Source organism: Microcaecilia unicolor, chromosome 5, assembly GCF_901765095.1.
Source record: "Microcaecilia unicolor chromosome 5, aMicUni1.1, whole genome shotgun sequence".
NCBI lineage: Eukaryota > Metazoa > Chordata > Amphibia > Gymnophiona > Siphonopidae > Microcaecilia > Microcaecilia unicolor.
Window position 1 is genome coordinate 123,015,873 of NC_044035.1, and position 14,138 is coordinate 123,030,010.

Below are 14,138 nucleotides of genomic sequence, written 5' to 3' on the forward strand. Positions count from 1 at the left end.
TGTGTCAGGCAGCGCCGACGATAGCAAATTGCAAGCACTGCAGCGGGGGTAGGTCACGGAGACTGTGAGGTGAGGAGGCACTGGACTTGCAGGGGGGAGGTTGCAGGGAAGGGGAGACGGAGAGGTACTGGATTTGCAGGGGGGAAGGGGAGAGGAGCTGCATATGCGGGCGGGGGGTTGGTGGGAAAGGGGAGGTGAGGTGCTGGACCTGTAGAATGGGGGCTGGGATAGGTGCTGGATATGCAGGGGATTGGGGATGGCTGAAGGGAAAGGAGAGAGATATGGACCATGTGGGGAGTAAGGTAGAGGTCCAGCATGGAATGGGGTAGGGACAGAGCATGGGTGCCCACCCATCCAACCTGCTGGCCCACCCAAAAATTGCTTTCTGGCTACGCCACTGAATAAAAGTATTTGAACCCCATGAGAATACATTCAAAAACAAGGTAAAAGAAGGTGTACATCATAATCAGATTAAGTTGTGTACTCTGGTAAATGAAGATTCTTTAATGGTTACGGTTACTGTACAGTCACCTGAGACTGAAATTTGGTGACTACAAAATGATTCAGATTCTGAACAAATTTGGCTAATGCTAAGGGAATCCAGGTGCTCCAGCTGACAGACCAGGATTTTCAGATATGAATCTGAAACTCTAGGGAGAGAGATGGAACTTGAAATTCCTAAAATGGAATTTCTGGATGACGAGAGTGCTTCTAGGAGCTCCAAGCTCATTTCGGAATGAAGCAACTGAAGGTCAGAGAGATCAAATAATCAATTAACTGAATGATTACATGTTATTTGGAATTGGATATCGTATGCTGTTGAATGATCCACAATATTGATATGTGAAGTTATTCCGATGAAGAGCAAATCAGACTGACTGTGATTATTCTCTGTAGTAAGAGATTTTGATTTGTTTACAATGTTACGCAATTGAGTTTGGGTTAATGTTGAGGACATTAACAAAATTGGGGGGAATGTAAATAGTATACACTTAAAATAAGTCAAATATTATCCCTCTTGGGAGGAGGGGCCCGTAATCCAAGGGGCTGTTGCAACATTTTCTCTGAATCAGCAGCCCAAGCAATGGTAACAGGTGAAAAACACCTGCCCACATTTCAGTCTCCACACCAATTCATTTGCATGCTGTTTGAAATACTTATTCATTCTGGCTTAGTAGGAATCACTACAGAAGCATGCAGTGTTTATAGAGATGGAACGTACATATTACACTCAGATACTCTTGCAAGCTATAAGATATCAGGGGCTGCTGGCATATCATGTCATCATCCGTCCAAATGAAAAGCAAACATTTATCCTAATAATAATGTAGGTTGGACTCAGTTATTGGGAGAAATCCCTAGGACTACATCTATTTTAATAAACATGGCAAGGCAATTTTCAAAGCAGGACATTTATAAGATCAACCCCCTGATTCTATAAAGGCCACAAAAAAATTGAGTGTGCAAATTTAGGCATGTTCCCAATTTGTATGTGCAATTTAATTGAATAACGAACCAATTAGTGCCAATAATTGGCTTTTTAACGAGCAATTATGGGCACTAATTAGATTTAATTAGGACTTGCATTTGTAAAGTTAGGCACAGAATCCATGCCTAAAATTTAAACGTGGCCCAAAAAAGGGGGCACGGAAATGGGAGGGTCATGGGTGATTTGGGGTTATATGCGTAATTGTAGAATAACATGCGTAATTGTACAATAACAATGCTTTATGGTAAATTTAGGCAAGGGCATTTGCACCACATTTTCATTGGTGGTGCAAATGGTGGCACCTAAATTTATGCACGACCTGTTGTTTAAGTGTTAAGTCCATAAAATGCGCTGAATTTTATGTGTGGCTTATAGAATACCGCTTAACTGAGTTTTTCTCGGCGCCCTATATATTATGTATCCCCAAATGTTTATTTTTAATGATGAAAATTGATCTTGGCAATGTCTTAGGCTGTCAAATGTTGCAATCTTATGGTCATATCACCCCATTTAACTTCTCAATTGTTAGCAAAGGCGGATTATGTAACTACATCAGTAAATAATGAGAAGGTGTTCAATAAAAAACTGATATTAACAGTTTTAAATGGGAATGGTGTGAAAGAGACTCCTTATTAGCTGAACATAATTTAAATGTACAAACTCTGTGTGAATGAACTGGCTCCTGTTAAGTATATTAGTGAGCTTCAACATTTTACCCAAGCGTCTGTTGTTCTCGGAAATGGTATCAATTGACAGTTCAGTTAAAAAAGAGACCATATATTGCTAGTAAGTTAAAACCAGTGGTCAATCAATAGCAGAAACGTTGTGTGGGCAGCTATAAAAAATTTGTCCCAACTGGTAAAATTTTGGAAACTTGTGGGGTTTTTTTTTGTTAGCAAATAGAGAATTGTTTAGAAAGTAAAGTTGTGCTAAACAAGTATTGGTTTTCAGAGAGGCCCATGGCACAGAGACTGTTGGTCTCATTGTCAGATACTTTACGATGCCATCTGGAGGGTAAAGCTTTTCAATAATGTTGGACTGGCTGCAGCATTTGCCACAGTTGATCATACAATTCTTTTTTCTAAACTTTGGTCAATTGGATTGGTATTGAACTGCTTTGATTTATTTCTATCTAAGTGCAATGAGACACGTCTTAGTAAACGGGGGGGGGGGGGGGGGGGGGGGGGTTAATGTCTTGTTTGTAAACCTACCGTATAAACAGATAAATATATGATTGTTTTGTTTGTTCATGGTGTTAATTCAATGATTATGTATGCTATTTTGTGCATTACATAAAACAATTCTAATCAGTTTTGTAGTTTATAACTGTGCCATTGTTACATAAATGGCAAGTATAAAGTAGATGGTCACTTTTAGTCATGTAATTTAAAGCTGCTAATTTTCAGAGAGAAATAATAGATGTGAATTATCTTTTAAAATCTGATATAACACAAGACTGCCAACTGGATCCAGATTCACAGGACAGTGTTGATCCAGTCCTGGGTTTATTCCGTTGCATGAAAGGACTTGTAGTTCTGATTTCCCCATTGCATTTTCTAAGAAAAGCAAGACTACAAATCCCAGAATGCACTGTCCTGCGAATCTGGATCCAGTTGGCAGCCTTACTATAACATACCTTTACTAAAAATGTGGGTAAATTGGAAATACAATTTCCTTTTTAATTGAAAAGCTAAAGCAACTAGGGCACTTCAACTTGGAGAAAAGACAGCTGAGGAGAGATACGATAGAGGTCTATAAAATAATGAGTGGAGTGTAATGGGTAGATGTGAATTTGCTTGTTTACTCTTTCCAAAAATACTAGGACTAGGGGGCACATAATGAAGCTACAAAGTAGTAAATTTAAAACAAACTGGAGAAAATATTTCTTCACTCAAAGTGTAATTAAACTCTAAAATTCGTTGCCAGAGAATGTGGTAAAAGCAGTTAACTTAGTGGGGTTTAGAAAGGTTTGGACAGCTTCCTAAAAGAAAATTCTATAAGCTATTAATATGATGGACTTGGGGAAAATCCACTGCTTATTTCTAGGATAAGCAGCATAAAATGTATTGTACTGTTTGAGGATCTTGCCTGGTACTTGTAATCTGGATTGACCACTGTTGGAAACAGAATGCTGGGCTTGATAAACCTTCGGTCTGTCCCGGTATGACAACACTTACATACTTATGAAGGATGTTACTATATGTAACATCTCAAATTCTTTTAGTATGATCCCCAGATTTGCAAACCTTAAAGAACTTTAGCAATTCTAATAGAATCAAGTTTGAAATGCAAACCTAGCATACAAAAGACATTCTACAGGGCAAAAATGTTGTTTGGTTCAAATAAACTATTACAAAATATAAATCCACATCTGTTTCTGTCTTGGTTACCCTGTATGACCTGCAAAAGAAGCCCTAGGTATTAGAAATGCTGGAAGGCAATATCAATATTCATATGAGCTAACAAAGCTGTATGAACACTGTTTCCATGCAAAATGAAAGAGAACATTTCCATTCATGAAAAATAGACCAGTCTCTGGAAAAAGGAACCACAGCTTTTCCACATGATGTCCCTCTAGCAAAGTATCTTAATGAACTGTATCTGATAGTGACTACAACACATGAGGAAGAAAGGTTATCTTAGTAGCAGATGCCATTCCATTCAAACAGACTATTGCAGTGGAGGGGTCCCACTGGCAAGTAGCTCTTGGATCTTTCACAACGGACCCTTCTCACTTTGGGGGTACCTTACTTTGAACTTCTGCCACTGACCAAACAACATATTTTATGCCTACAGCAAATCAGAGCTCCAGAAAAAAATTATTTTGTAAAACCAGTACACGGAAAGATAAATAAAATAGCAGTGCCAGCATTACCATATTTTCAATTGCTGCAGGGGTGAGAAAATAAAAACAGGGTGGGAAAAACAGAGGTCAGTGTTCAAAATTATTTATATGGTTAACTTTCACATTAAAGAGGGAATTCGGTAAACAGTACCAAAACTTATGCCTAAAAAATTCAGGACTGAGCGCTATTCCATGGGTGTGAGCTTACAATAGTGTGGATCCTGCTCCTAACTTCGGGGCACTGGACTTATGCCTGCTGAAACCTGGTATAAATGCCGGCCCCCAAGTTAGGCATGGTTAGGCGGTATTCTGTAATTCCACGTGCAACTTTTCAGAACACTCCTAACATGCCCATGGCCACGCCCCCTTTTGAGACATGCGCCATAGCATTTGGTGCCATGCCTTATAGAATAGTGCGCATCCAGATTTGCGTGCAAATTTTAATGAATGCCAATTATCAATAATTGGTTATTAGCGCCCAATTATGGATGGTTCAGAGCTCATTATCCAATTTATTTGCATAGGTGTCACAGAAGCATGCCCAAAACTGGGCGCGCAACTTTGGACACCATATACAGAATCCAAGGGTTAGAGATTTATTTATTTATATTCCGACTAAAAACTAGGTGGATTACTATATAACATCCACAAAATAAGTACAAAACCATATATAAAAAAACAGTAACAATATATATCAACACATAATTGATAGTGTGCTGAAAAGTCTCACATTACCGTGTCTACACTTTTCATCATGCTGTAGGGTACACCAAAAAGAACAACAGGTTTTAACAGTTGTGTAATCTGTACTATATTTGTACAAAAATGTAAATATCCAAGCAAGTGGCTCCACAGGAGCGGACCTGCAATAAAAAAGGCAGCTGCTCTTGCATCAGCATATAAGTGTTGAAAATATTAAACAGTCCAACGAAAACAAATGATATGTGGGTATAAATCCAGGGATAATCTGTAAATGGAAGCTTCGGCAGTGACTCATTTCATGCCAGGATCACTGCCCAACAACTCATTTATCTCTTTCATCGGCCTCAATATTTTCACAATGGTCTACCCTAGTGGTGTAGCTACGTGGGGCCACGGGGCCTGGGCCCCCATAGATTTGGCCCTGAATCCCCCTGCCGACGACCCTCTCGACCCCCCCCTCCCGCTGCCAACCCGCCGTCGCCATCGCCTAGCTTTGCTGGCAGGGGACCCCAACCCTCGCCAGCCGAGGTCCTCTTCTTCCGGCGCAAGGCTTTGTTCAGTTTCTGAGTTTGACGTCCTGCATGTTGTACGTACAGGACGTCAGACTCACAGAAACAGAACGAAGCCTTGTAGATCAGCTGTAAGGCTTCGTTCTGTTTCTGTGAGTCTGATGTCCTGCACATACAACGTGCAGGACGTCAGATTCAGAAACAGAACGAAGCCTTGCACAAGAGGACCTCGGCTGGCGGGGGCTGGGTTGGTGGCGGGAGGGGTGGTCGAGTCGTCGGGGGGGGGGCGGTCAAAGTTGGTGGTGGTGGTGGCGGCGGTGGCGGGGGGGGGGGGCTAAAATGTGCCCCCTCACCTCGGGCTCTGGACCTCCCTCCCGCCGAAGTCTGGCTATGCCCCTGGTCTACCCTTACAATTTATTATTTCACAAATACCAATCGTTCTTTCATATCAAAACTATAAAGTTCGTATCTTAGTCCATCTTGATCAATTTCCTAATTGTCTCAGACCTGCACCAACATGCCCTGTTTCGCAAAGCTGCATCAGGGCCTGGTCCTATTATGATGCCCTCATACTCCCAGAGTCTAAAAGATCTTTCAAGAAAGGGCGTTGTTATAGGACCAGGCCCTGATGCAGCTTTGCGAAACAGGGCATGTTGGTGCAGGTCTGAGACAATTAGGAAATTGAACAAGATGGACTAAGATAAGTCTCATAGGAATTCTATAGTTTTCATATGAAAGAACAATTGGTATTTGTGAAATAATAAATTGGAAGAGTAGACCATTGTGAAAATATTGAGGCCAATAAAAGAGGTGAGTGGGTTGCTGGGCAGTGATCCTGGCATGAAACAAGTCACTGCTGAGGCATCCATTTACAGGTCATCCCTGGATTTATACCCACATATCACTTACTTGCGTTGGGCTGTTTAATTTTTTCAACAATTTGTTGCCACCGCTGAAAAGGATAATAATTGTTTGGGACACATTTAGATTTGATTTAGAATATAAATGTTACCATCAGTCTTTAAATCTGGTGCTGAACATTTATTCAGCAAATATGCATGTAAATGACTAGAATACTGGCACATATGTGCACAAATGCCAAGAATCCATCTACATCCTGTTCTGCAAATATGAACATATCTTTGGTAGCACATATTTTACAAGTGGGCATTCACATGGGTGCTGTTTAGGCAAAGCCTGCATGAAACTCGCACTCATGTAGCATTTATAGAATAGTGCACGTATCTCTCAAACCTAGGTGTGAGCATTTATATCAGCTCTATGGCTGACATAAATGCTTGCACTTAACTGCATACATACCTATAGATCTGGTTAGGCTAGTGATCTATAAGGGAAAGTAGGCAACAATCAGGTGTCTCTTTCTAGAAATGCCCTTTAATTGCATAAGTAGTTTTATTTTCATTTAAATTGGTGCTGGGATAAGCAATCACTAGGCCATTTTTCTCAATCAAGGAGGGTGAATAGTGAAGTGCCGCAGGGATCTGTACTGGGGCCAATAGTATTTAACATATATATAAATATTTGGAAATCGGAATGATGACTGAGGTGATTAAATTTGCAGATGACACGAAGCTATTCAAAATTGTCAAAATGCATGTGGATTGTGAAAATTGTAGAAAGACCTTGGAAACTGAAAGACAGGGCAGATGAAATTTAATATAGACAAATGCAAAGTGATGTACATTGGGAAGAATAATCTGAATCATAGTTATCTGATGCTAAGGTCTACTTTGAGAGTCAGCACTCAAGAAAAAGACCTAGGTGTCATTGTAGATTAGACGCTGGAATCTTCTACCCAGTGTGCGGCGGTGGTCAAAAAGCAAACAGGATGTTAGGAATTATTAGGAGAGGGATGCAAATAAGATAAAAATATTATGCTTCTATATTGCTCCATGGTGTGACCTCATCTTGAGTATTGTGTTCAATTCTGGTTGCCGTATCTCAAAGAAGATATAGAAGAATTAGAAAACGTTTAAAGAAGAGCGACCAAAATGATAGAGGGGATGGAACTGCTCCCATATGAGGAAAGGCTAAAGCGGTTATGGCTCTTCAGCTTGGAAAAGAAATGGCTGAAGGGGGATATGACTGAGGTCTACAAAACCCTGAGTGGTGTGGAGCAGGTGGAGGTGAATCGATTTTTCATTCAAAAAGTACAAAGACCAGGGAAAACCCAATGAAATTGCATGGAAATGCGTTACAAGCAAATAGGAGGAAATATTTTTTCACTCAAAGAATAGTTAAGTTCTGGAACTCGTTGCCAGAGGATGTGGTTATGGTGGTTAGCATATCTGGGTTTAAAAAAGGTTTGGACAAGTTCCTGGAGGAATAGTCCATAGTCTGTTATTGAGAAGGACATGGGGGACACCACTGCTTGCCCTGGGATTGGTAGCATGGAATGGTGCTACTAATTGGGTCTCTGCCAGGTGCTAGTGACCTGGATGGGCCACTGCAGGAAGCAGGATACTGGGCTAGATGGACCACTGATCCGACCCAGTATGGTTGTTCTTATGTTATGTTCTTATGTAGGCTGCTGAATGTAGACCCAGAGTAAATTAGACAATAGGAAAAACCATAAAGAAGGTGTAAGGAAGAAAGAAAAGTGTGTGAATGAGAGCTGCACACTTTACATAAAACTTCTAATAATCCACAAAAATAAAAAATAGCCCAAAAGGTCAATTCCATTGATCAGTTTCTTTTTTCCATTAGTTGCCATTTGTCTTTAAGATTTTCCCAGTCTTCAGATGGTGCCACATATGCACCATAAGACTCGGTTGATGTAATCTGTTTTGGTTATTGATAAGAAAGAATTGTAGGATATTTATAAATTGCTTATTCATATCTCTATTATGTATTTATGGTCTGGTTCAGGAAGCTACATAAATTTCAAAGAGAGGATAAGTAGACACCTGCAGAATTATATCTACAGTGTTCATCTGGTATATAATAAGTATGATTGGCAGAGAACCATAATACATACAGAACAACTGTACTTACTTGCTTGTGAGGGTAAACATTGATATGACACTTAATACATTCTTGGCCCATATTAGCCCAGGAATTGCCGCTCATCCATTTTCTCTTGCACTTAGGGCATTTATATTCACCAAAGCAACGTTTCTTTCCCTGGTAAGGAGTAAGGCCTTCTCCTTTAGGACGAGCCTAGAAACATAAAAATAAAGAATGATGTTATGTAATATCTTTTATAGCAATAACATTTGTATCCAAATATCTGTTAGCATTTCTATATTTCTTCTCTCTCATTTCCCTCTTTTTGCTTCCTACATAAATCTGGACTCTCTACAGGACTCAATATAAATGCAGAAGCTTCTGTATCACGAACTCCTTTTTTCCCTATAATGGAACCATTTTCCTTACAACTCGCCATACAAAAATACTGAAATTGTGATTGTCACCTCAGGAGCACATGTTCCTTCCACTACCAGACACTTTGTTTAAAGCAGGTGGGTTTTTATTAGTGTGGTGGTTCTATAGATATGAAGACCATTGGCCTTGGGCATTTTTATTTTGGATGACAAGGGCTGCTTTCAAACAGGGCCAGACACTTTGAAAATAACACAAAACTCTGCAAAAAGACACTCAAATCTATATACGAAACTTACAACACCATTACACCTCTAGCCCACCTATGAAAAGACAGTGCTATATAGTAAACATTATTCTGGGCCCTAGTTCGCCAATGAAAAGACAGTGCTATAAGTACTACACTAGGCCATAGAGCACCAATGAAAAGACAGTGCTACAAATATTACATTGGGTCCTAGAGTACCAATATGCCTAGAGAACTAAATAGACACTACTGATACACCTGCTACTGGGAAACTGGAATAAGCTGAATAGTTACAGATTTTTACATAGACACTACATGCTAGCAGAAACCTTTATGTCAAATCATAGATGTAGAACGCAGACAGACCCTCATGTGATACAAAATAAGGGACCTAAAAACATGCAGACTAGGTTGCCAACCGGCCAGTTTTGCAAAGGCCAGGCTGGCTGTAGGCAGACCCTTAAAACCATTTTTTTGTTGGTCAGGGCTCTCTGCCCCGCAGTCTGGCAGTTCTCTTTCTCTGCCTTCTCTTCCATGGGCCCAGCAGCCCTCCCTCTATTAGTAGTGAACAGGGTCTGAGGTTTCAATAAATGTCTCTCTTGGTCTTGCAAAACCATTGAGTTGCAGGCAGCACTAAAGATGTGCTGCTTCCGGCTACCTGGTGCTTCTCTCTGTTTGGTCCTGTGCACAGGAAGTTGCATAAAAAAAGGCAGGACCAAACAGAGAGAAACACTAGGGCACTCAGAAGCAGTGTGTCTTTAGCGCTGCCTGCGACTGGATGGTTTTGCAGGACTGGGAGAGAAGGAGTGCCATGGAGCCGGAGGTGGGAGGGAATGGAGGAAGGGATGGCTGACGGTCCCATAGTGTAGGGCGGGGGCAAGGGGAGCCGCATCCCCCCTGTAAAGCATTCCTAGTTACGCTAATGCTTCTCCCCCTCCAGTCCCATATCCCATTCAATTTCTGCTCTGTTACCCCTTCTCACCCCCACCCCTGAGACCCATCTATGTTCTGCTCTGTTCTCCTTCTCCCTCATCCCCACCTCCAAGTCTCATACATCTTCTATTAAGTTCCCCCATCTTCTCCTTCACCCACCCACCCCAGTCTCTTATCCATCCTCTGCTTTTTTCCCCTTCACTCTCCTCCCCCCGGTCTCCAAATCCTTCTTGGCCCAGCACCTATAAGCTGCTCTGGCTTGGCTTGGGCTGCAGTTCTGGTGGCAGCAACAGGTTTCATGGCAGGCAACTTCTTCTACATTTGCAGAACAGCAAGGTTGTGAGATTCCAGACCACCCAGTTTGAAGCACAGGGCTCCGTCTACGGAGCCCTGCATGGTTCAAACATCATCTGTTTCAACCATGTGTCCGTGCTGCTGAAACAGATGAGGTTTGAACCATGCAGAGCTCCACAGACAGAGCCCCATGCTTCAAACTGAATAGTCTGGAATCATCTGTGCAAAGGAAGGAAAAAGCTGCCTGCCACGAAACCCACAGCACTGCTGTTACCAAAACCTCAGCTGGGCTCAAGCCAGATTAATTTACATGCATGATCTTGTTCTGGCAGAAGTGGCAAAGGGGTGGCAAGCCTATTTTCTGGGGTGACACTTGCCACCCCATAGGAATAAATAGGCTTCCAAATAATTTCTTGAAAGATTAAAAATACATTCCATTTTATAATTGTAGATATTTGGAAAAACCACATACTTGGCTGCTATATACCTCCTGGATGCCAAACAACCCTATAATGTTAGTGGTTCAGCTAGTAACCATGATTGGTATTTCGACAGGAATAAACACATTTCTCATATTAACCTTTCAACATAGCTTAATCCTCCAGGAAGGAGAAATATCTTTATATCTAAGCAAAGCTCTAATACACATACTAACACTGTTATCCAATTAAAGTCTCTTGGATAAGGTAAATGTGAACATAAATCCCAATTAAAAGAAAAGGTGTAAATATATAACTTGATACACCAACACACACACTTCTAATTGCGTTGGCATTTACTTAAGTGGATTTCATTGTTGGAAGGGTTTAGTTTTCACTCGAATGCATGAAAAATGTATTTCTAGAAATAGATTATTGGTTTATTGGAGGTTTAGCCATTTATCTGCAATGCTTTAAGTGTGGTTTGGTTATAAATCTTCATGTTTTCCTGTTTGATGTGGGAAAAAAGTGCTTGGCTAATAAATTTCTGCTTTTAGCACAGATGTTTAAGTGGGCTCTGTAGTGTTGCTGAGAACATTCTGTCCCTGTATTCTAGAAGTTACCACCTTGTGCAATGAGCAGTATCTGAAACAGTCTCTATATATGCCATTCCAAAGGGGTGACAGATGTTTTTTATTTCATATGTTTACATCATATCACACAATTATGGAAATAGTGAATCACAAATTTTTGAAGGTTTGCCCAATCAATTCCACTGTTAGTTGCCGCTGCAATGTTTACTTTCAGGCCTACATGTCTAGATTGGCTTGAAGTTTCTTGAGAGGGCAATTCTCAACTCAGTTCTAAGGGCACACCAAACCAGTCAGTTTTTCCCGATACCCACAATGAACTATACATGACAATACATGACACAGATTTGCATACAGTGGAGGTAGTGTGTGCAAATTTATCTCTTGCATATTTATTGTGAATATCTTGAAAGCCTGATTGGCAGGTTTATCCCAATGACTGGACTGAGAACCCCAACTCTTGAGGAATCTCAACGCTAAAAACGCTGACAGGTATATAAACTGTTCTTGGAAATGTGCTTCTCTGCAAAGGAAATACAAATTCCATAAAATATAACTCTAACAATTAAAAAAAACATCCATAAAATTCCTTGATTTGACACTACTAAACTATGATCAGTTTGCTTCATCGTTCAATGAAAATTAAGCCTTTGTATGTCTGTCTTTGTTAAAATACTACATAGAATAGACTGGTACTACACCCCCCTCCACCCCCAGCAGCACCTGATCCCTGCCAGCAAAGACCCCCTACAACCAGGGTTTAATAACACTCTACTATGTATGAACTTTAACACACAGAAATATAACAAATGTTAACATTCATGTATTTAAATGACACTTTGATGACTACCAGTGAAGGTGCAAGAACATGGCTGAGCTTAGAGGGTTGCTGATAAAAGTCATGGAAGGTTAAGGGCACTGACTGGACCATAGTGGAATGTTGGAGAGCCAATAAATGCCCAGTCTGAGAAAAAATTTCTGAGAGTGATTTTGGCGGATATAGCAGGAAATAAAAATTTTGTGAAGGAGCCCGGGCAGACAGAGGGTTTAGCTGACGCTCCCAAGTCCCTCACTCCCATATCAGCAACATTTTTATTGTTAGATCGGGACATGGTAGTCTATGAGGTTTCTCATAGTTCTGGTAAAGGGTGGGGTAAATGAGGGATTGTCACAGCGGTTAATCAGTAGCCATTTCCTCTGCAATGAATGTCAGTAATGGGTTGTTCCAAGGAAGACTGCATTGGAGAGAAAGGGATGGGGGGAGGGATGTAGGTTCATGTGCGATATTGTCATGAACCCTTGGGAATAGTTAAGGTTTTTCGTTACCGTGAACCATGCCAGGGAGTGGGTTTTCAAACTGCTTGTTCAAGTGGTTGCCAGTTTGTTCGGCAACAACTAACTGATGTATTCACTTATATATTTGAAAAGAAGTTTTGGAAAGTGATTTTTGATTGCATGGGTACAAGTTAATGTTAACAGTTAACTCATATAAAGCTGCGACTGATTGTTTTGCCACATGTATTTTCCCCTCAAATTCTATAAAAGTTGTTAAAAATGGCACATACAAATTTGGGCACATGGCCCAATTTGTACGTGCAATTTAATTGAACAAATTGGCTTCTTAACAAGCAATTATTGGTGCTAATAGGATCTAATTAAAATTTATGAGCGTAAATTTATGCACGGGTCCAAAAAGGGGGCGCAGTCATGGGGGAGGGTCATTGGCAGATTGAGGGCTCTCCCACAATTTATGCACATTGTTAAAGAATAAAGGGGATCCATGCCTAAGTTAGGTGCGGGGTTAGGTTTCATTTGTGTAAATGGTCGTGCCTAAGTGTAGTTGCTGTTCCCAGCACTAAGCACTATTGTATAAATGACACCTCCCTTTAAATAGCGTTTATAGAATGCTAAGTCCTTTTTTCGAAGCCAATTTATAGAATTTTTTAGACGCCATTTATAGAATTTAGGGCCCTGTTTACAAACACTGTTATAGGCGCGTTAACATTTTTAATGCACATTAACCATGTACGTGCCTACAATATACCTATAGGCGCCTACATGATTAGAGCACGCACTAAGTATAGGTGCGCTAAAAACAGTAACACACCTTAGTAAACAGGGCCCTTTGTGTTTTATGTATATTTATTCTGGAAAAGACTAAGGGGAGGAAACGTGAAGGCCTATGTTAAGCATTTCTATAGTTTTTTTGTTCTTTTATGTTTTGCACATCTTCTTATTTCAGAGCACAGGAAGAGGTTCTATTTTAATACCTGGGCTATGGAGCCGGAAGCAATTTTGGGAGGAGTTGTAGTCGGTAAAAAAGTATCAACTCCGAGTCCAGCTTCAAAATAAAAAAAAAAACTTACAACATTATAATATATGGTAAATTTAGCACTTTATATTTAAATATTTCTTTTTCTTCACATTCTTTGTTCAGACTTCAAATAAATATATTTTGTGGCCTCTTACTCCTTGTTTTGTACATAAAGAAATATCCTATGTTTTTTGCAATAAAATAAGCAACAGGTTTAGAAACTTTTGGATGACTTCCAAGAGACATGTGATGTTGCTGTATCTATTTTCAAAGAAGTACAGTTCTTGTTGAAGGCAAAAAAGTTAAAACAAAACTCCTGTTCAACTTAGTCCAAACACTTCCTTTATGAAAGCCGACACTGAAACATACTGCTTTATGCTAATCTTTCACACATTCTTCTTAATGTAGTATCATACCATGGAAATCAAATCAATGTCTTCAAGAAATATGTAGT

The 14,138-nt window shown here is 40.3% G+C and overlaps 1 protein-coding gene across 2 annotated transcripts in view; it reads right to left on the reverse strand.

Moving 5' to 3' along the window:
- Nucleotides 1-14,138, reverse strand: part of ZCCHC24 (zinc finger CCHC-type containing 24) — a 303,396-nt gene that overhangs the window by 34,391 nt on the left and 254,867 nt on the right. For both annotated transcript variants that reach the window (XM_030203242.1, XM_030203244.1), the window contains exon 3: nt 8,561-8,725. In XM_030203242.1, coding sequence (XP_030059102.1) covers nt 8,561-8,725 — 165 coding nt within the window. The remainder of the gene's footprint in view (nt 1-8,560; nt 8,726-14,138) is intronic.